Here is a 20648-nt window from a genome sequence, read left to right as displayed (position 1 = left end):
CTAGGAATGAAAAAAAGGCATCTGTTGCACAGAACAACAAGTGTGTTCCCACCAAGAGAGAGGAGAGGCTCAGGCCAAATCAAATCACAATAAGTGTTTTCTAATTTTCCTGGTTTATACATATTGTAGATCTTCTTACATTCCTTTGTTTTATTGACATAACACACCATAATAGTAAAATAAAAGGTTGAAATCCTATATAGGTGGGGTGGTATCAACACAGTGCTACAATCTTCGCGACACACGACGTGTGTAATGCAACATCCATTGATAGCATCATGGTCCATGCATCCTAGCTCAGCTACTTTTTTATGTTTGTGCAGGTTTAATTCTTTGGGGTTAGAATCAACGTCTTGCACTCTTTCATAGTATCCTACTAGTTACTAACTCGTTATTTATCTTTATGCCCATCTATGATACATTGTCAATTGATCATCCATGTAATCTTCATCAAGTGAGGTATTTAGAGTGGCAATACTTAAGTTTTGATTTTGGCTGAGTTGGCAATACTTAAATGAGGTATTTAGAGTGGCAATACTTAAGTGAGGTATTTAGAGTGGCAATACTTAAGTGAGGTATTTAGAGTGGCAATACTTAAGTTGAACACCAAGTTATATATGTCTACTATTCCAATGAGAACTTTTATAGTTGAGTTGTACATGTTTTTCCTTCATACACTCCGCCACACCTACAAATTGTTCTTGCCTTCGCCACTGCCCCCAGTGTCTCACTACCGTGGTCTCCGACAGGGCGATCCCATTTCGCCACTTTTGTTCGTCCTTGCGATTGATCAACTTTGACAAATTCTCAACCTTGCGACGACTCACGACCTCTTTCACAAGATCAGAGGTCAAAGGGCAATTCCGCACTTCTCTCTATGCCGAAGATGTGACAGTCTTCATGGCCCCTATTAGGAGCGATATTGAGAACCTTGTGATGGTGCTTAACCACTTCGGTGACGTCACGGCATGCGCACAAATTTAAAAAAAAACAGTTGTTCCCATCTGGTGTGGACACCTTGATCTGAATGTTATTCTTGCTAGCCTACCAACAACGTGTGCCTCCTTCCCCATCAAATATTTGGGTCTACCGCTATCGATGTGGCAACTTCAGACAAGTGATTTTCAGTTTCTTGAGGACAAGGCAGCTAAAAGACTTGTGCGGTCAAAATATCACTTCCTCACGTAGATGCTCACTCGTCAAGTCGGCGCTAACTTCACAAGTGAACTACGACATCATTGCTCTCAACCCTCCTCAAAGCACCCTAAACAACTTCAACAAGATCGAAAGGGCATTTTTGTGGTCGGGCACTAAGAAGACTTCCAGTTCGAAGTGCAATGTTAACTGGCGATTGGTGTGCCGCCCTACAAATCTTGGAGGATTGGGCATCATCGACATCACTAATTCGCAAGGGCGTTGAGACTTAGATGGTTGTGGCTCGAATGGAAGGAGCCAACACAGATGTGGGTTGGTTTAGAAAACCCTTGTGACGAACTCGATAGGCATCTCTTCTATGCGTCCACACACATTATCTTGGGCAATGGGCTCGCACACCTTTCTGGGAGTCACCTTGGATGAATGGTAAAAGACCTACTGACATGACACTGCTTATTTTTTAGGCACCCACCAAAAAGAAATGAAGGTTAGGGAAGCCATGCAAGGTGACGCTTGGTTGTCTAAGATCAAGCTCCGCACTGATTGGACGATGAACCACATTCGGCAAATTGTGATCCTATGAGCTTATTCACGTGTGATCCACCTTCGGGAAGACATCGACGACAACATCATTTGGAAGCATACGGCTAGTGTCCACTACTCCGCCACCTCAGCTTACAAAGCACAGTTTCACGGCACCACTCACTCAGCACAGTTTGTTGAACGATTTAGTGTCAACGGAATGCTAGAGTTTTTAGGCACAAGTATACGCTACCGTCTGTTATCCTCTCCAACACCAAGAACGAGGCTTACACTCTGGATTACCGCTGGCGCAAAGCACTTGAGAAACATCATGCCGCGAGAGTAGCGGCTTTGTAATAATGTCATTGCTTTTGACTGTAAAAGCAACTCTTAACCTTTTCTTACTTAATGAACGAGGCAAATTGCCTTCGTTTTTTTAAAATAAAGTTTACCACAGGATTCAACAATAATGGTGTCATTCAAGATCTCTCCATGAGGCATGTTTACCGACTCTTAGCAGAGGGGGCACGTATCGAGTCTTCGGGCGTATTGCAATCGACCTTGTCTGAACTAAACAACCACTCCGCAGCAGCAAATAGATTATTCTAAAAGAAATCCGCCACTCATCGCGAATAACTGCACAAGCAGCAGTCGAAGAGCTTTCAGCATGGGATGCATCACCCACGTTTAGCTTTTTGCAAGCCTCACTAGGGCGCGCTTTGAATCGATGTATTTCCATACGGGGGTGTTTAACTTACACCCGTATCTTACCAGCCGCTGGCTAATTTACGTCCGGAAATAAAACGACGGATTGAGACATGTATTATTTACAAGTGTATTTAATAGAAAAACGACAATCCAAACACGGCCTAACGATGTTAAGCGAAATAAAATTCTTACTGATCAACCTAGCCTGAAGCATTAGCAAGATCGCGATCCTAGAGAACCTGTAGTGACTTACAAACACAACCACAGCTGCAGAAATTCAATTTTGATACATCACAAAAATTCCCAATATATAGAACAAAATACATTTGAACTAGAAAACATGCTTCAAATTCAGCAATAAATACTACAACACCATCTGTATTATACAACAGGGATGTTAGGGCTTGAACGCCGCCATAAAGGCTCGACGAGGTGAACACTCAGCCAAGAGGTGGAATTTGGGCAGTCGAAATCAATCTTGTAACTTATGCGGCAATCAATATCTCCGGATGTCTTTTGGTGGCTTGAAGTTGACGGGGTGTGTTTCTGGTGTTGCTGTTAAATCTTCTTTCCACATCTTTATTGTTTTATCTGCTTCGCATGTCACAAGCCTTGATCCACTATTATCGTAAGAAAGGGCATATATACATGCTTCACTCTCCAATGATCCTGAAATCGAAGACAACAGGGATGCAGATAATCAGTGATTCCAGCTGTAAACAAACATCAAGGCTATACCAGATTTGCCAGTGTCACTAGCATTTCTGATACATTACTACTCAGAAGAACCCCTCATTAAGAGGAGAAACTTCTTCAAAAATCAAAAAGTCCAAACTGAATATCAATTATACTTATCAGCCTGTCAACCAATGTGGAATGCATAGTACGTACCAGGCTGGACAATAGTCTGTTCTTGCTGAAAATTATGGCCGCTCTTCCAATCCCAAAACCACATGCTTCCATTATCCCCTGCAAAAGAAACGAAAGATTCCGTTCTACATAAATGGTCTGAGCACCAAGAGCAACATGCTAGGGATTGTAAAATATGGTTCTTCTATACATTATCACATAACAGGATTCATGCAATAGATAAGGCATAAAGAACACAGCTGTGACTGTAAATCACCAAATAAAACATCTACATTTAAGAAAGCATGACGGGGAGCCCAAAACGTTGGAAGAATATGGCACTCTGTCAATATATTTACCTGCAGTTGCCAGGACACCATCCTCATTAACAGCCATTGCATTTAGAATTGTTTTTTGCTGGGACCTGAAGGTGATAACAGATGAGAAGTTTAGTGCATGATCCACCATCAATATGTTGGGACTGAGCAAAAATAATAATTCACATCCACATATTGAAACCGTGACTAGAAGGACAATGCAATATATTGGATTATGAAAGATGAATGCAAATTATGCCAAACTGTGTAAGTTCTCCGTTTGTAGTAAGCAATTCTAGAGGCATTGTAAGGAATCAATGTTGTGCAGGATGAGACCAAGACATCGGATGGTCATTATCTAGGGCAAGTAGCATGTTCGGATATTATAAAATAATAATAAATATACATTTATAAAATTTCTAAAACAAATAGCACAAATGCCTCCTTAATTTTTTTTCCCATAACTCTGATATAAGAGGAACTAGACTTTGGTAATGTCCATAGGTAGATGTAGGGCATTAGAATTCAAGCTTACAATAAGAACACACCAGCAAATTCATATCCATTAATCAACCATTTGAATGCACACAAATAAAAACAAAAAAGGCATCCTGATCAGCACACTCATTTACCAAAAAAAGGTTATAAAGCAAGCCTAAATGTATTTTGATCACAAATGATGGAATCATGTAATCTGAGTTGCATTGACATTTACTTCCTCCGTTCCTAAATATAAGTCTTTTTAGAGGTTCCACTACGGACTACATACGGATGTAGACATATTTTAGAGTATAGATTCACTCATTTTACTGTGTATGTAGTCACTAGTGGAATGTCTACAAAGACTTGTATTTAGGAACGGAGGGAGTAGTGCAGTACTTAATTGTTTCAAATTACAGTAGCTAAACAACAAACTGTGGCACGTATAGACAAGGTGAAAAAGTATGGATATAAGTAAGTGAACTCACAGCATGTTATGCAGAAATTCGCCCTTGGGCAGACTCCACTTCTTTATGTTGTCGGCAGATGCTGATGCAAATGATTTCCTACATAAGAGAAGTTATTTGTAAAGGTTCCAGCAATGTACATAATAGAAAATATGAACCAATGGGTACTAAATAATTTAAAGAATGAACCCATGGGTACAAACTCTTTTGGATGCAGTGCCATCGCCCGGACAGACTTCTTATGGTGTGTAAGAGTACACATAGTTTTCCCTGGAGAAACAAACAACTGTAACGGATACAGATAAACGGAACCATTTGGTGGACAATGTCAAGTTTAATAGTTGAATTACCAGCTACAAGATCCCAGAACTTGATAGTTGTATCATGTGAGCCAGTGACAACTTGTGGATCCTGATAATAAAGAAAAAAAATGGTAATTAACAGTAGGTACCACAAATAGACAAGAAAATACTATCACAAGAAAGCTCCAAGCCCGGTCCAAATAATAACATGGTGAACAAATCAGAGGTTTTATGCATGTATTCTTTAATTGCTTTTCATTTAATTTCAAGAAGACTAAGAATCAGAAGACTCCAATTAGAAACTTGAGACGCCATTAGATGAAGAGTATTGAAGCAGCAAAACTCAGTATTTCTTACCGTTGGCCGAGCAAACACTGAACAAACTGTGTTATCATGTCCAGTTAAAGCAGAAACATGAGCCTTTGTTCTGATATCCCACACCTGTGCATGGAACAAGAACAGCTTAGTGAGTGTGCTGCCAAATTTTGCATAATGTGCACGGTAAGGAGTAATTTCTTACCCTGCAAACCGAATCTCGACCACCTGTCAGCAAGACATCAATTGTTGGATGGAGAGCTAGGCAGTAAACCCCACTCAGATGCCCATGATAAGACCGAATAACCTTTTACAGAGAATACAGACAAAATATCATGAGAATGCCAATATGCCACATGCTAAACACGAGTAAATAATAAAACATACCTTATTTTGTTCAAGATCCCAACATTTTACTTGTTTGTCATCACCAGCAGAAAATAAATATGTGTGCCGCTGACTGACAGCAAGTCCTACATAAACGCACATTACACCCATCAGCTACAAACTTCCAGATTGGGGCAAAAACAAAATAAATTTGAAAGGTTGCTGAGTGCCTGACGAGGCCCTGCAATTCCAAAACCAAGAAGAACTTACCGCGGACTTGTTCAATATGACCAGTTAGTGTCAGCTTCAACGTTCCTGATGCAAGGTCCCATATCTACACAACCCAGTTGTCAGAAGATCAATCAATGAACTACACAGGAAAGTAGTATGACATGTTGGGCAGTTGGATTGCTAAATTGTACGATTGCAAAATAAGGGAAGAGGGAGGATAGTTTAGTGGCTCTTATAGTAGCCGTTGCCCTTGCACAAAGCAAAAAAATGCAAATGGAAGATTAATGTCAAAATAAAACCATATTGGCAGTTGGCAGCAGAAGCATAAACAGATCATAAATTATACGTGCACTATTTTCTGTTTCTCATGATAATTTGTCAACAGACCAGCAATATAATTATTCTATTAGATTCCAAAAACTGGGAATAACTGCATCATGCAAATAGAAGTATAAAACATTAGGAAAGTGCGGACACCTATAAACAAAGCCTCTGAGACACTAACAGTGCCAATACATGTTGTGATATAACTAGTTGCATGCATACATGAATTCAACTTAATTTCCAAATTCCAAGACAGGAATGCAGGCTGTAGGGCTCACCTTTATTGTTCTATCAGCAGAACCAGTACAGAACCATTCATTGCCTGGATCAAATGCTATAGATCGCACCCATCCCAAGTGACCACTGATGACCTGCATAAGTTTAGAAATACCATCAACAAAAAATCTGGAAAAGAAACGATGTAATTCACCACTTAATAAGAACCAAGATGCTCCCATAGACCAGTTTAATTCCAACCAAATATGCAGAAGAACATATAGGTTTTAACGATTTTAACCAGTTTAAAAGTTCACAGATGGATACTAGAATTGCATCGATGCTCAAAAGGTCAAAATAAATCTTTTTTCCAGTCCAAATACGGCACAGATATGCCAAGAACCTGTCCCTGGGGTGCCAAACAAGCTATAACACACAATATGAAAGTGACACTTGAATGAAAATAATTACCCGATAGTTCTTCCAGGGAGCATGCCATACAGGTTTAGGCCATCTACTTGGCAACCTTTCCATCAGTGCAGATGTCGAGAATCTGAAAGACATATACATGAGCAATTTAAAGTAACAGCCAGGAACTGCACGTTACAATTATTCCACAGTTGACACACTTGATAGAATATCAGAAGCTATGATGTACCCGACAGCCATAGAAGGAAATGCAAGTGAACAAACCTATCAGATGACCCAGGAATCGACAATGCGGTTGTATTTTTGCCAGGCACTGCAGATTCACTTAAGTAAAAACAAAAAGGAAACTTCAGTAGCAATAAAAAGGAACATCAACACATTAACAACAGACAAGAGAATACGGATGCACTTACGGTACTTTAGGAAGCATAAGTGGTGCAGGGATAATGGCATTACTAGTGCCTTCCCTAGGAGCATCTTTTGTGTCTTGTGTGCCTGACAAAGATAATTTTTAGAATCCTGAACAATCTAAAATAATACTTCCCCATTGTTTCTTTTCCCTATTGTTATAGCTAGCAATTTTCTGTTGTTCAATTTGAAAAAGCGGCAGGGCTTTCATTTAAGAAGGGCAGGCAAAAAAATACCTAGAAGCGCCAACGCGTTGGAAGGAGCGGCGGCGCCCTTCCCCTGCGCTCGGCCCTGGTCGGACGGCAGGTTCTTGACCGCACCGTACTCCGCATTCACCTGCGAGAAACCACCCGACAACCAAAAATTTCAGTGCCATCGCTTGTATATGCAGACAAAGGTAGGAACCCAACCAGTAGAGAGCCGAGACGAGGCCACGAACCTTGCAGCTGACGCGAATCTGTTTGCTGCCGCAAGATAGAGAGCAAGCGAAGAGAAGAGGTCAGCGCAACTTCACAAGTGGGCTAGGGTTTTGAGGGGTTAGGGAAGGGAGGGGCGAGCGAGCTGGCTTACCTCTCGGCGTCGGGAGCGAAGGGGAGGGAGTGGGTGGGCGCGAAGAGGTCGAGGGAACGTTTCAGCGACTTCAGGCTCAGCTTCTTCAACGACTGCGGCTCTACCGGCTCGCTGCCCGCTGATGCCGCCGCCATCGCCATAGCCGCCGGCCGCCGATCTCCGAGACAGCTCGCTACTTGTCACGGTATTGGAGACGGTTCGCAATGCGGGCCTGGATAAGAAGCGAGCTGGGCTCATAACCAGACAACAACGACCATATTGCTGGGCCTAACTGGGCCCATACTAGTCTATAGTCGCTCGCATCGCATCGCATCGCGTCCATTCCTCTAACCCTGCAGCCGCCGCCCCGTCCATGTTCTGATCGGCTTCGCCACCCACGTCGCGCCGCGCGCCACCGCCGCCCTGCGCTGTCCGCTGCATCTCCGGCTCGCCGCGCGGTACGCCTCCAGTCCCACATCCTCTCCGAGGTAGGCCACCTCTCTCGTAATACAAATGCACTAAGGCTGCACTGCTCGTTAGATCCGTATCTGTTTACCTATGCGTTGATTCAGCAGTGGTATTCTGCCATTTCGCGGTAGAGCTCAACTCATTTTGAAAGATATCTTCACCAGGTGGGTTCGATATTTGGCTCTGCAGCTGTTAATTTGATATAACCCGAAGTTTAAGCATCACTAATTGTTATATGTAGGGCTGCGGGCTTGATCCAATTTCTGCATATTTTATTTGTAAAATCTTGAGCTGGAATTCATTAGGTGCCATTTGTACTGGTAAACTGAAATATGTAGAGCCCTATTCGGTACTGAAGGTCTAGCTTCACTCAGTGGCAATCCTTTCCAGCTTCGGGTTCCTGCTTCAGTGCAGTGAAGCACTCCAAAAATCTCGTGGTTCTTTTTATGACAAGTGTTTCTGCCGCCTCATGAATGCATAAATTTTCCTTTCTACTCTCTCCGTTTCTAAATATGAGTCTTTTTAGAGATTTCAAATACGGACTGTATATAGACGTATTTTAGAGTGTAGATTCACTCATTTTGCTCTGTATGTAGTCCGCATTGGAATCTCTAAAAAGCCATATTTAGGAACGGAGGGAGTAGTCATTACATATTACCACTCTAGATAATTTAGATGAAATATGATTTCATGGTGTACTAATATCCTACTCCCTCCGTCCGGAAATACTTGTCCTACAAATGAATGAATCTAGACTTATTTTAGTTATAGATACATCCATTATATTCATTTTTAGGACAAGTATTTCCGGACGGAGGGAATATTCATTTTGCTTAAGTTGTCAAACTGTCTGGTCACCATACCTAAAAAGACAATGTGATTAAGCTTCCTCTCGTTGAACCTGCTAAATTCTGCCGTTGGTTTGTTTGGCGCTAAGTATTCTGAAATCAAGGTTGGCAACTTCATTTGAAGTTCTCTGTATGTCAATTAAGTTACTGCTGCTGCATTATACTAAAAAAAATGCATATCAACTAGAATACTATTCTCATAGCTACATTTCTTCAGGCTATGTTTGGCCTATTCCTGAATTAACCGCATCAATTTCTTGCTCATAATGTCATAATGTCCAAATTAATACCTCTCACAGGCAGCTACATGGTTGCCAAACTTTTCATATGCCCATGTTCCTTAGGCGACTCCCAGTGAACTTCCTTGCCAACATAGGCCAGAATGCAGTTTGAAAACCGAACTGGACCGCCGCTCAAACCGGAAAAAAAGGGAACCGGCGATCTTGGCGGTTTCTTAGTCCATGTGGACTGTCCTGCTACTGGACCAGAGTGAACCGGTCGAACCTGGCGGCTTTTTCACAAACTGGAGGATGAAACCTAGCGGTCGAACAAGCCCCACAAGAAGAAATAGAAAAATAAGCTGCGCGAGGAACGACTCAAACCCAGGTTTATATAGGATTAGAGGCTCCAGGCCCAAGTTTGGCCCAATAACCATCTCGACCAGCCTGCTTTGTTGTCAAGTGGGAGAAAGTGAATTTATTTTACCTCTTCTTAATTGTGCTTTAGTAAACAAATCATATGGTGTGGAGCCTAAAAAACCGGAAAGTGAACCGGTGAATCGGCGGTCTGACCGGTAAAAACCTAAACCAACAGCCTCACCGGTTCAGTCACCGGTCCGGGTTTTTTAACTATGGGCCAGAACATGGAAACCAAAACCAGCCGTGCAAAACAACCTTTGGGTGAGTTAAATCAATATCAATATGCACCAAGGCCTCTCCCTGGAACACATCCAGCAGTTTGCCTCCCTTTGGGGCATGCTCAGTGTCATCCATCTTGTTGCGGATGTTCCTGATAAGATCACTTGCAAAATTCACTACGGACGGCACTTACTCGGCTAGGTCGGCCTACAACGCACAATTCGAGGGGCACACTCGCTCGGCAATGTATGTCACTGTTTAGAAATCTTGGGCGCCGCCAAAATGCAAATTTTTCGCCTGGCTAGTGATGCAAGATCGAGTATGGACTGCTGATAGACTTGCTCGCCTTGGTTGGCCAAACTGCAGTCTCTGCCCACTCTGTAAGCAAACCTGGGAATTTTCCACGCAGCTTCTTTGCCACCGCCGCTTTTCGGTGAGGGTGTGGTGCGACATCGTTCAATGGTCGGGGCTTCAGGAGGTAAACCCTTTGGAGTGGAGCTCTGCCACTTCGGTTAGCGATTGGTGGCTTCGGATCGCCCAATCGAGGGCCTCCTTGCGGTCTGCGATGACCTCTCTTTTGATGCTTGTCTCTTGGGAACTTTAGAAGGAGCATAACGCAAGGGTCTTCCGCAACTCGGCAACCCCCACCGCGATCCTAGTGCGCAACATTAAGGAGGAAGTCAGATTATGGGCGATGGCGGGAGCAAATAACTTGGGTGTTGTAATGCCGCGAGAGTGATTGACTTTTATTTGCTCTTTGTTGGGATCCTTGTCTTAAACCCTCTTCTCTATCAATGAAAATGGCAAGCCTTTTGCCTTGTTTCAAAAAAAAAAAGAACATATCCAATATTTTGGTATCTCTTGGCTTGGACTCAAACCAAACACGCCTTGTCACAATGGTGTGGTTGCAATGCTAAATACTAGATTCATTGTCAGGTTATCTACTTGGTAGGGAACTTTACTTGGATTTTACACCCGCTATTGATTTCATATACTTTTTTAAGATCGTCAAATTGTAATGCACTGTCGCTCCCCTGTCTATACCAGCGACAGGAATATGTTTTATGCATTGTTTAGCAATTACATTAGTTATTCCTCAGCGCCTTCTGTACCCTGATTTTTTACATCGACCACTGATAGTTCAAAACTGGTTTGTAGATTGGGTAATTGAAATGTATTCACATTGTCATTTGACTAATATGTGCTGCTTGTTACCTTGCTACAGAGAAACCAGCGACAATGGTGATCCCTCCACCCGACAGGGCAGCTAGAATTGTCGGTTTTCTCAAGCCCTACCTTTTGAGGATGCATTTCTCGAACAAGTATGTGACCGCACAGGTGATCCATACCCCAACAGCGACCGTCGCGTGTTCTGCGAGCTCACAGGAGAAGCTGCTGAGGCCGAACTTGGAGTCGACCCGCGACGTCTCTGCCGCGGCAAAGATTGGGAAGCTGCTGGGCGAGCGCCTGCTGATCAAGGGGATTCCTGCCGTGTCCATCCACATGAAGAGAGAGCAGAAGTACCACGGGAAAGTCAAGGCTGTTATAGATTCTGTCAGAGAAGCTGGTGTCAAGCTGTTGTGATGGTGAAAACATAGATGTCGGCTTAGCATTTGCGCAGTCTTGAGCTGTATTTCTGACGTTTGGACTGATTGCGGCAACTTTTGTGTTTATAAATTCGGCGTTGAACAAACGTTTGTCCAGGCCTCGGGGTCAATAAAAGGACCGTGTTGTAGGAGCTTAACCTGATAACCTGCAGTGACACTTGAGGATCAACAACCTGTTATTGTTATGTTTCTCCTCTCCGAAATGCCACGGAGATCATTGGGCTGAGGATATTCCGTGCTTGGTTTCCTGTGACGCTAAATTTGGTATGGAAGACTGTTTTGTGGATTATGGTGTGACCTCTTTTGCGTGTGAATTAATGCTTGATCGCGACTGCCGAGTGTATCTTGCCGTTAAGCTTTCTTCAGATGCTCAGCTATCCATAGCGTAGCACCCTGTGTGCCTCTGAAGATTCTTCTTGATTTTTTCCTTTCTCAAGGAGAGCACGTTGATATTTTTCGTATGTAAACTTTTAGTGAAATATCTTAAAAGACTTATATTTAGGAACCGAGGAAGTAGATGCTAATCCTTTCTCAAGGAGAGTATGTTGATATTTTTCGTATGTAGACTTTTAGTAAAATATCTTAAAAGACTTATATTTAGGAATCGAGGAAGTAGATGCTAAACCTCACGATCGTGTTTCTAATGCTTAAACCTCAAGATCGTATTCTCGAAAAGAAAAAAAAAACTCAAGGCCGTGTTTCTATACCGTGAGACGGAGGGAGTAGTAGTAGTAGTTTTGATAATTGTTTCTTTCTAGGAGATGCTAATCCTTAGAATTAAAACAATTCGGAATGTGTTCTCCCGTTGCCTAATAAAGCAAGATGATTCCATCGGACCAGGTTTTCTGTTTACGTGTCGTGATCGCCATGATCGAAGGTAGGGTAGGTGACGGCGACACGCTCAGCATGATTGAGATAAGCTGCTACAACCTACAAGATGCTGTTAATAAATAAACTCATCCGCATCTTTCTTTTCGCCGCAAAATGGCCAAACTAGGAGGTCAGGCGCGTGTAGGCGTCATGAGAGAATCTCCTTTTCGCTGATAAGGAGGTGTTTGTTTTCATTGACTTTTTGGTGTAGGGACTATAAAAAGTCATAAAAAGTCTCATGTGAAACAAACGAAAGGGACTTTTTAGGACTTTTTGACACTTTTTTCAACAATACCCCTACTTTTAGCATGTCATTTAATAACTACTACTACACTACTAAGGGTAACATGGTCTTTTTACATGTCATTTAATGACCTCTAATCCCTATTCAGTCCCTGAAAACAAACGGATAGGGACTAGGGACTTTTAAGTTGAGACTAAATAAGTCCCGAAACTTCTGAAAGCGTAAAATGAGCAAACCACCGGGTGCAGTGCATCCTCCAGCCGACCGGTGCGCCGACGACCGACCGCATCATCGCAGGGGCCCTATACCCTTTTGCTTTGGGGTGTTGATGATGCCCGCCGGCGCGCGTCCCGACCCGGTCCGCCCGGTAGCTACACCTAGCGAGCGACGGCCGCACGCCGGGGCGGGTACGACCTGTCCAGGTGCGGCTCACTCGCTCCCTGGCGCTGCCGACCGCACCCCCCGCCTCCCCCAGACGCCGCCCGCCTCCTCGGCTCACCACGAGCCCGGGGTCCCCGGTCCACGCTGGACGCTCGCCAACACAAAAAATATCCCCTCCACGTCCCAGGAGCCGACGCGTAGACACCTTCCATGCGACCCCCACCCAAATACTCAAAGCGAGACACTCCAAGAGAATGATGGTTTGGTTTTCGCATCGTGTCCTACCACCCCCGAATACGTGGATGATAAACATCGTGTCCCAGTGCAACGTAACCTAGTACGCCACCGAAGCGACGCACCCTGAAAATTAATTTTATTTACCGCGCGCCAAACCGACAAGAGCAAAGGCAACTTCGCCGTTCGCAACGAAGCAAACACGACTCGGCTTATTCCTCTCAGAAGGTCCAAATCATCACCAACTTATTTTCATTAAGCGCGCGTCGCTATCGTCAAGTTCATGTCGACCCGGCAATGCACGCTAACATCAGCTCGAGACGAGTAAACAAAAATATCAAGAAGTCGACCACGTAGGAAGGGGGGGAAGGAAGCGACGAACCCGCGGCGCCATTTCCTGCGTCCCGTCGCGTCTGGCACGTACCGGTCCGCCGCGCTGACGGCCTCCAAAAGCCACCGAATCTTTGACAAACCCCCGCGCCGTTGGGCCCTTTTTACCGCACCTGCCCCTCCAAGCTTCCCTTTATATACGGGCCCTGGCCTCTCCCGTTCCCCCACACCACCACCAAAGCCCACCAAGCCTCAAACGCCCACGTTGGAGCAGTAGCAGCAAAGAGCCGGAGCCCACCAGCCGTCCGATCGTCCGGCGCAGACAGATCCGATGGCCCTCGCTCTCTCCGGCTCCGCTGCTGCCCGCGCGCTCGCCCAGCGGCTGGCCCCGGCCACCACCAGGGGCTACGCGGCGGCGGCCTCCTCCGGGGCGATGAGGCGCGGCGCCGCAGCGACAGCGGACGGCAAGGCGGCCAGGGAGGCCGAGAAGGCCGCGGCCGACTCCTCGTGGGTGCCCGACCCCGTCACCGGCCACTACCGCCCCGCCAACCGCTCCTCCGGCGCCGACCCCGCCGACCTCCGCGCCGCGCACCTCGGGCAGACCTACGCCCGGGCTTGAAGCCCCCGATCAGCTCGACCCTCCTGGTCCCGCCAGCCATGGAAGGAAAACCGCTATGCTACGTATAACGACTAATGAGGGAAGGCAGGGGGCGCTCGAGCGCCGAGCGCCGCGCGGGTTAACGACGCATCATCATCATCATCATCGTCGATCCTATTACTACGGGGGGAGATGCGGCCTGGATGTTGGGCTGTTTCCCATTGTGTGTGCGTGCGTGGGTGGGTGGACGGGCTTGGATGCCCTGCTGTAGTGTTCGTGTGCTCGGATCAGATGCATTTCTCATCGATCAAGCAGGGCTTGTACTCCTTTTTATCGATTTATATGCAGTAAAATTAATGGAGGAACCCATGTTTATCTATACCTATAAGTGCGCAGCTGTATTATTTGACGTTTCCAGGGCAGTACACAGCTCGAGCCGCCGTACATCAACCGTGTGCACGCGATCGGTGAGGCCCTCTTCAATCCTTATGACATGGGGAAAAAGTAATACCACACGCTTTTAGCTCTTAATTTGTAAAAAATGATCTATAATCTCAGAATTTGTAGCTAAAAAAATGCAGTTCAATATTTCACAGGTCTTATATCTTAACACGGCTTGCACGTAGATTTAATACGTACAAAGAATCAGTCAAGTGACATTCAGTTTTATCTCTAATCCTGATTTTGTTGACGTGTTCATCTCAAACCCGGATGAGTACCGGTATGAAAGAAAGACGAATAATGACTTATTTATTAAGATTGCACCCTAGATAGTTTTTTTTATTAAACGTTTAACAGATAAAATAATATAATATTTAAATTCTACATATTTTTTTAATCAAATTCCATATATAATATGTTAAATTTGGAGTTATGGTTTAAAAGACATGAGTATTTTAAAAAACATTATATATATACTACGAGTTTAATGTCATAAACAGTAAGGTTTTTTTTGTAAAATCACCTCGGTGGGTTTTTCGACGAAAGCGATAGCCTCTTTATTATTAGGTAAAGATTATTGTTGGTAAATTGTCATACAGAATTGATCTGCGTACGATGAATTGTGTACCATTTCCGTCCGACGCTATACTAATCCTCCATTGAGTTAAATGGACGGCTCCCGTGCATTGTCATATAGACGATTTTTGATGACATGATAATAAAATCGTATGAATTTGAAACAACGGACACAAGCTCTGAGACATGTATGAATTTGAAACAACGGACACAAGCTCTGGGACAAGCATGTTAATATACACTTTATTAAAGAGCTTGTATGATGTGCTGTTGACTGTTGAAGTGGTTACTTATACTAATTATTAAACATACAAACTGTTAGAGATGTTATGAGACGCTGGCTCCGGTGACTACGTCTGACGACGTGTGCTGCTGCCTCAAATGCGCAGCACTGGTCATGACTCGTGACACGTCATCAATCTCTAAAGCACACATCATCGGTCTCTAAAGCACGATATTAGGGATGGCGCGAGCGAAAAAGTAAAAAAAAGACGCAAAAACAGCAAGAAGAAAAGGAAGGAAACTAGCTCAGCCTGGATTGAAAGGAATCCAGCCATGTTCCATAGCTTGATTTTATCTCTGATTCTGACAACAAGGGACATCCTAGAGAGTTCGTCATGCTGAAAAATCCTCCTCTTCCATTCACGTCAAACTTTCGAAGACACAAGGTGTATGAGTGACATGGTGCCTTTCTTCTTTTCCTTCGCAGCCGTCGAGTAACAGTTGTTGATACATCCCATTAGGTCGTTGTTGCTAGTTGTTCTCCCAACCCCTTCTCAACAGTGCATCTGTGGTAAGGATTTTTTCCAAGCACTGCCGTCGAAAGAAAAAAAAACTACATTTCATAGGAGCCCAAGGTGCCCATATCATTCTGTGTCCATCTAGCGGCATCGAACCTACAAATTGGAGCCGATAGGCCGAACGTGCAGAGTATTCGCCGTCCAAGGACAAGCGCTAGCGTATAGAGTCTGATTGGCCTGGTATGAGTGCTACCCTTTCCAGAAGTTCGGCAGCACAGTTAGCTCCGGCATCATTTGGTCAGAAAGACCACGCACAAGGTCAGTGAGCCAGATGTCACTTTCAAGCGCCTCACGTACAGTTCGATTTTTCTGACATGAGATTTTGAAGATGGACGGAGCGACCACTTTAGGGCGTTGTCCGTGGAGCCATCTATCATGCCAAAAACTCGTGGTTGCGCCATCACCAACCGAGATCTCTGTAGCCATGGACAAGAGCATGTGGTCGCTTTCATTGCACGACATCGTACCTGGCGCCCAAGGTCTACCTGGCTCTTTCCAAGCCATCCAGAACCATCTCAGCCGCAATGTCATACTGAACTTAGAGAAATCCATGACCTCGAGACCTCCAAGGTGCTTTGGCTAGCAGACTAGGCTCCATGCCACCCGACAATTTCCTCCATTACATGTGCTCTCTCCACTCCAGAGCCATGCCCGACAGAGTTGCACCAAACGCTTGAGAACCCAACGTGGAAGTCGGTGCACCGTCATCATGTAAATTGCCAGAGGGATGAGGTTTGACTCCAGGAGTATCAAAGGATCGCTCTTCGCCATCAATCTTCCTTTCCATAATGAAAGTTTGTCACCAAATTTGAAAACCAAGGGGTCAAGGTCCACCTTTGTGAGCTGGCGTAGCGAGAGTGGCATTCGAAGATAAGTCGGAGGGAACTGCACCGTGGCGATGCCAAGGGGCGCCAGGATGATCGATAGATCCAAGGAGTCGCATCTGGTGGGTAATGCGAAGCTCTTGGAGCTATTCATGCACAAACCAGAAGTTTCCCCAAAACAGTTGAGTATGAGCTTGATCATTTGGGCGTCTCTAACATTTGGATTCATGAACAGCGCCACATCATCCGCATAGAAAGAGCATCACATCCATTGCCTTCGCTGAGACAACTTTGATAGCATCCCCTCATCTGTGGCCATGCGGAAAATTAGCTGTAGTGGGTCCATGGCAAGGATGAAAAGGAAAGGGGAGACTGGTTCCACTTGCCTTAACCCTTGATGGTGATGCACACCATCAGATAAATGGCCATTGATCTGTACGCGTGATGAGGAGGTGCGCGTGATGAGCGAAGAATATCAGATATCTATGATGGGGGAGCTGAAATTCTTCTTAGGTCTTCAGATTCGTCAAGAACGCAATGACATCTTCATATCACAGGAGAAATACCTCAAGGATGTTCTGAGGAAATTCGACATGCATGAATGCAAAGGCGCCAAGACTCCCATGCCTACCAACGGCCACCTCTGCACTAACGAAAATGGTAAAGATTTCGATCAACAGGTACATCGCTCAATGATTGGCTCTTTATTGTATCTGTGTGCATCTAGGCCAGATACAATGCTTAGTGTTTGCATGTGTGCTCGTTTTCAAGCAAAACCGAAGGAATCACACCAAAAGGCTGTGAAGCGTATTCTTCGATACTTAGCTCACACACCAACACTAGGATTATGGTACCCCAAGGGCTCAAATCTTCATCTCATGGGATATTCTGATTTTGACTATGCTGGTGACCGTGTGGATCGCAAGTCAACTTCTGGCACTTGTCATTTCCTCGAGAGATCATTAGTATATTGGTCCTCAAAGAAGCAGAACTGAGTTTCTCTCTCCACTGCCGAAGCTGAGTACATTGCTGCTGGATCCTACTGTGCTCAATTGCTATGGATGAAGCAAACCCTCAAGGACTATGACATCAACATGAAGAATGTGCCTCTCTACTGCGACAATGAGAGTGCAATCAAGATTGCATACAACCCAGTACAACACTCGAAGACTAAGCACATCCAGATTCGTCATCATTTTCTTCGGGACCATGTCCTCAAGGGCAATATCATCATCGACCATGTGAAGACTGACGATCAACTACCAGATTTTTCACTAAGCCCTTGGATGAGAAAAGGTTTTGCAAGTTGAGGTGTGAGCTAAATATCTTAGAGTCTTCAAATGTTTTGTGAAAACATGCACACATCCTAACACTTATGTAAAATTGACGACTTAGATGTGCAACACACGAAGAATCGATTTTCTTCAATCAATGAATAATATCACTCTTAGTGTGAGGAAATTAATGAAGAACTTGGTTCTCAGGGCCCTACGATAATTGTACGCGGCGCCTGAAATCATCATTCTTATACGGTGGGTCACACCACCACCCAACTTTGAAAACCTTCAAGCTGTTTTTCTTCAAAGTTGAAATTCATCAACCTCACACTTTGTCACAAAATCCTCAAGTTTTTCAAAATCTTCAAAACACTTGATGATTTTCATTTGCCTATATATATATATATATATATATAGACTTTGATTTCAAAGTCCTCAATAGCATTCACTTATAGCTATTTCTTCAATTTGATATTTCATCTAAGTGAATGTGATCGGACCCTACTCCCCTCTATGCTATACTCAACCCAGTCTATTCAATTCTTCATATGTGTTCTACTTGAAACTTGTTCAAAATCCTCACTGTGTCTTTGATAGCTGAGGATTTTGCAACGAAATCCTCAAATCTTCAAAAATGAATTTTATGACGTTAGACTGTAACTGAACCCACTTCCCACGCTAGGATAAACATGAACTCCACCGCTTCTATCGTGGGTTACACGTGTCAAGCGGAGTTGAACATGCAAGGGCAGTTCGGTCCTAAAGATTCGTTCGAACAGTTTTCGACCTGAGCTATAAATAGGTCCTTACCCCCTCAGTTAAAACCCTTCAATCTCTCTTCATCTCTCCGCTCGAGCTCAAACCTAGCGCCACCACTAGCAATCTCGTCGCCGGTGAGGAACCGCTTCACTGCCTCGACCTCTCCGTCGCCGAACTCACGCCGGAAGCGGAACATCTTCCTCCTCTGCCGTCGTAGCTGTCTTCTGCCACCAAGTTAGGGCGCAACAGACTTGAACCGAAGAGCTTCTCACTGTTACCACCTCCGTTCTTCGTGTTCATCACATAGGGTAATTAAAATCTTATTTTACTGCCCCTTTTGATCTACTATTTCACCCCAGATTCGAAAAATCTGTTTTTCCTCAGTGTTTGTCAGCTTCGCACACTCAATTCCTCAAACACTTGATGAATTTCACTAAGCCACTAAAATTCTTCATGTGATTCCTCAATTGTGTAAATTCTCGAATTTCCACAACTCTGGAACCCAAGATCAGAATGCTTAGTCAAATTCCTCAACCCACTGGTCAAATTCCTCAACTTCTAAAATTTCAATTTCTTCAAATCTGAGAACGCATATAACCTCTCCAAATTCCTCGTACCCATACTTTGTTCACAGGTACAAGATGTCAGTTGATGAATCTCTAGGTTCTCATCAACTTAACTCATTTGCAGCGTTCCTCGAAGAAACTTTGCCAGGGCCATCACAATCTTCAAGAGTGCAAATTCCTCAGCAAAAGCATTGGTTGAAGAAAATGGAAGATGACAGAGAGCAAAAGGGTGGAAAGAAACTTGAACAGAACACTACAGTTGATATCCCTGAGGATATATACGCTGATTACTCCACGCCAGATGAGGAAACACATGGAAAAGAACCCATGCCGAAGCGGAAAATTAGGCTTCAGAAAATAGAACGCACGTGGACTAAGGAGTGGAAGGAATATCGCTATGTCACTCCAAAGTATGCGAAGAAATTCGCCCTCAAGCCACCTTGCAAGAGGCCTCGTCTTGGTAATCAAGAGGCTGCACATCCCTCAAGCGTCAAAACAGTTGAGGATTACCCCGAGGAGAAAGACAAACACTTGTCTAAACTTCAGAAGAAAGCATAAGCTGCAGTGAAGAAATTCAATGAGGAATCTGCTGCTGCCACTGCAACCACCTCTTCTGCTGCTGAAGCTTCAGGTATAGCCAATCCTCAAATGAAGACTGCGCCAAAGAAACCAAAGGCCTCGGTGCCTAAAGAACAATTTCCTCAGAAGGCTGCACCAGCACCAAAACCTTCAACAGCAACACAGGCCTCAAAGCCTGAACAAAAACAGATTGTGAAACATCAGCCTGCTCATTCTAGCTCCTCTATGCCATCTGCCACGAGCTTAGCGACAAAGTCTTCACCAACACTGTTGAAGACTAAAATGACTGCTGGAAGAGGCATCAGGCCCAGTTCAAGCAAAGTCATAACATCCCTTCTGCATCAGAAGGGAGTGAGGAATTCGGTGATGAAACTCTTCAAGCAATCATTAGAAACAAGCAGGAACAAGTTGCACAAGCCTCAGGCAGCTCTATTCCTCTTGCCATGGACCCCAAGGTTTTGCTAGATTTTATCAATGTCTGGTATGAAGACCCAAACACTCCCATTGATGATTTGAAGCTTCCCCTGGTCTCAGCCACATGGTTGCCACATTCATCAATGGGGGGAAAATGGAAAGAGCAGCAAGCAAAGGCTGCAAAACTGAAGAAGGAGAAATTCCTCACGCAGAATCTCCTCAATCTGACGCCTGAAGCTCTCGTGTCCACCCAGTTTGAACTGAAGACTTTGACTGACAAGTACACGAATCTATCTGATCGTCAAAGTCTCAAGGTAAATTTCATCAAGTTTGCAACTGATGCAGTTGATGAATACAACAAGAAGGCTCCTCCTCC

The 20648-nt window shown here is 44.4% G+C and overlaps 3 protein-coding genes across 4 annotated transcripts; 2 read left to right on the top strand and 1 right to left on the bottom strand.

Moving 5' to 3' along the window:
• Positions 1 to 2653: 2653 nt before the first annotated feature.
• On the bottom strand, positions 2654 to 7822 carry LOC123443403 (protein pleiotropic regulatory locus 1). The gene is made up of 17 exons (XM_045119749.1): positions 7621 to 7822; positions 7490 to 7514; positions 7287 to 7386; positions 7056 to 7137; positions 6907 to 6966; positions 6685 to 6766; positions 6276 to 6368; positions 5713 to 5776; positions 5503 to 5588; positions 5321 to 5422; positions 5158 to 5241; positions 4849 to 4909; positions 4702 to 4768; positions 4520 to 4597; positions 3594 to 3658; positions 3277 to 3354; positions 2654 to 3054 (listed from the first exon to the last, which is right to left on the bottom strand). Exons 1-17 carry the CDS (start codon positions 7758 to 7760, stop codon positions 2882 to 2884), a joined length of 1440 nt encoding a protein of 479 aa, XP_044975684.1. The 5' UTR covers positions 7761 to 7822; the 3' UTR covers positions 2654 to 2881.
• A 124-nt stretch (positions 7823 to 7946) lies between these two features.
• Positions 7947 to 11668, top strand: LOC123443404 (50S ribosomal protein L18). 2 transcript variants are annotated; one of them, XM_045119750.1, is made up of 2 exons: positions 7947 to 8087; positions 10998 to 11668. In XM_045119750.1, exon 2 carries the CDS (start codon positions 11012 to 11014, stop codon positions 11354 to 11356), a length of 345 nt encoding a protein of 114 aa, XP_044975685.1. In that variant the 5' UTR covers positions 7947 to 8087; positions 10998 to 11011; the 3' UTR covers positions 11357 to 11668. The 2 variants fall into 2 exon arrangements, with proteins under 2 accessions (XP_044975685.1, XP_044975686.1); XM_045119751.1 differs by having other exon boundaries at positions 7953 to 8057.
• A 1698-nt stretch (positions 11669 to 13366) lies between these two features.
• Positions 13367 to 14401, top strand: LOC123443402 (late embryogenis abundant protein 41-like). Its single transcript, XM_045119747.1, has one exon. The coding sequence runs from the start codon at positions 13770 to 13772 to the stop codon at positions 14055 to 14057; it is 288 nt and encodes a 95-aa protein (XP_044975682.1). The 5' UTR covers positions 13367 to 13769; the 3' UTR covers positions 14058 to 14401.
• Positions 14402 to 20648: the final 6247 nt, after the last annotated feature.

Source organism: Hordeum vulgare, chromosome 3H (genome assembly GCF_904849725.1).
Source record: "Hordeum vulgare subsp. vulgare chromosome 3H, MorexV3_pseudomolecules_assembly, whole genome shotgun sequence".
NCBI lineage: Eukaryota > Viridiplantae > Streptophyta > Magnoliopsida > Poales > Poaceae > Hordeum > Hordeum vulgare.
Note: the sequence above shows the minus strand (reverse complement) of the source record. Positions and strands in the feature narration are given on the sequence as shown.

Excerpts from the sequence above, each read along its gene's own strand:
- LOC123443404 (XM_045119750.1), top strand. The coding sequence starts at position 11,012 with ATGGTGATCCCTCCACCCGACAGGGCAGCTAGAATTGTCGGTTTTCTC.
- LOC123443402 (XM_045119747.1), top strand. The coding sequence starts at position 13,770 with ATGGCCCTCGCTCTCTCCGGCTCCGCTGCTGCCCGCGCGCTCGCCCAG.
- LOC123443403 (XM_045119749.1), bottom strand. The coding sequence starts at position 7,760 with ATGGCGATGGCGGCGGCATCAGCGGGCAGCGAGCCGGTAGAGCCGCAG. Across the intron at positions 5,423-5,502 it reads GGGATCTTGAACAAAATAAG|GTTATTCGGTCTTATCATGG; the intron begins GTATGTTTTATT and ends TCTCTGTAAAAG. Across the intron at positions 4,769-4,848 it reads GTTCTGGGATCTTGTAGCTG|GGAAAACTATGTGTACTCTT; the intron begins GTAATTCAACTA and ends TTGTTTCTCCAG.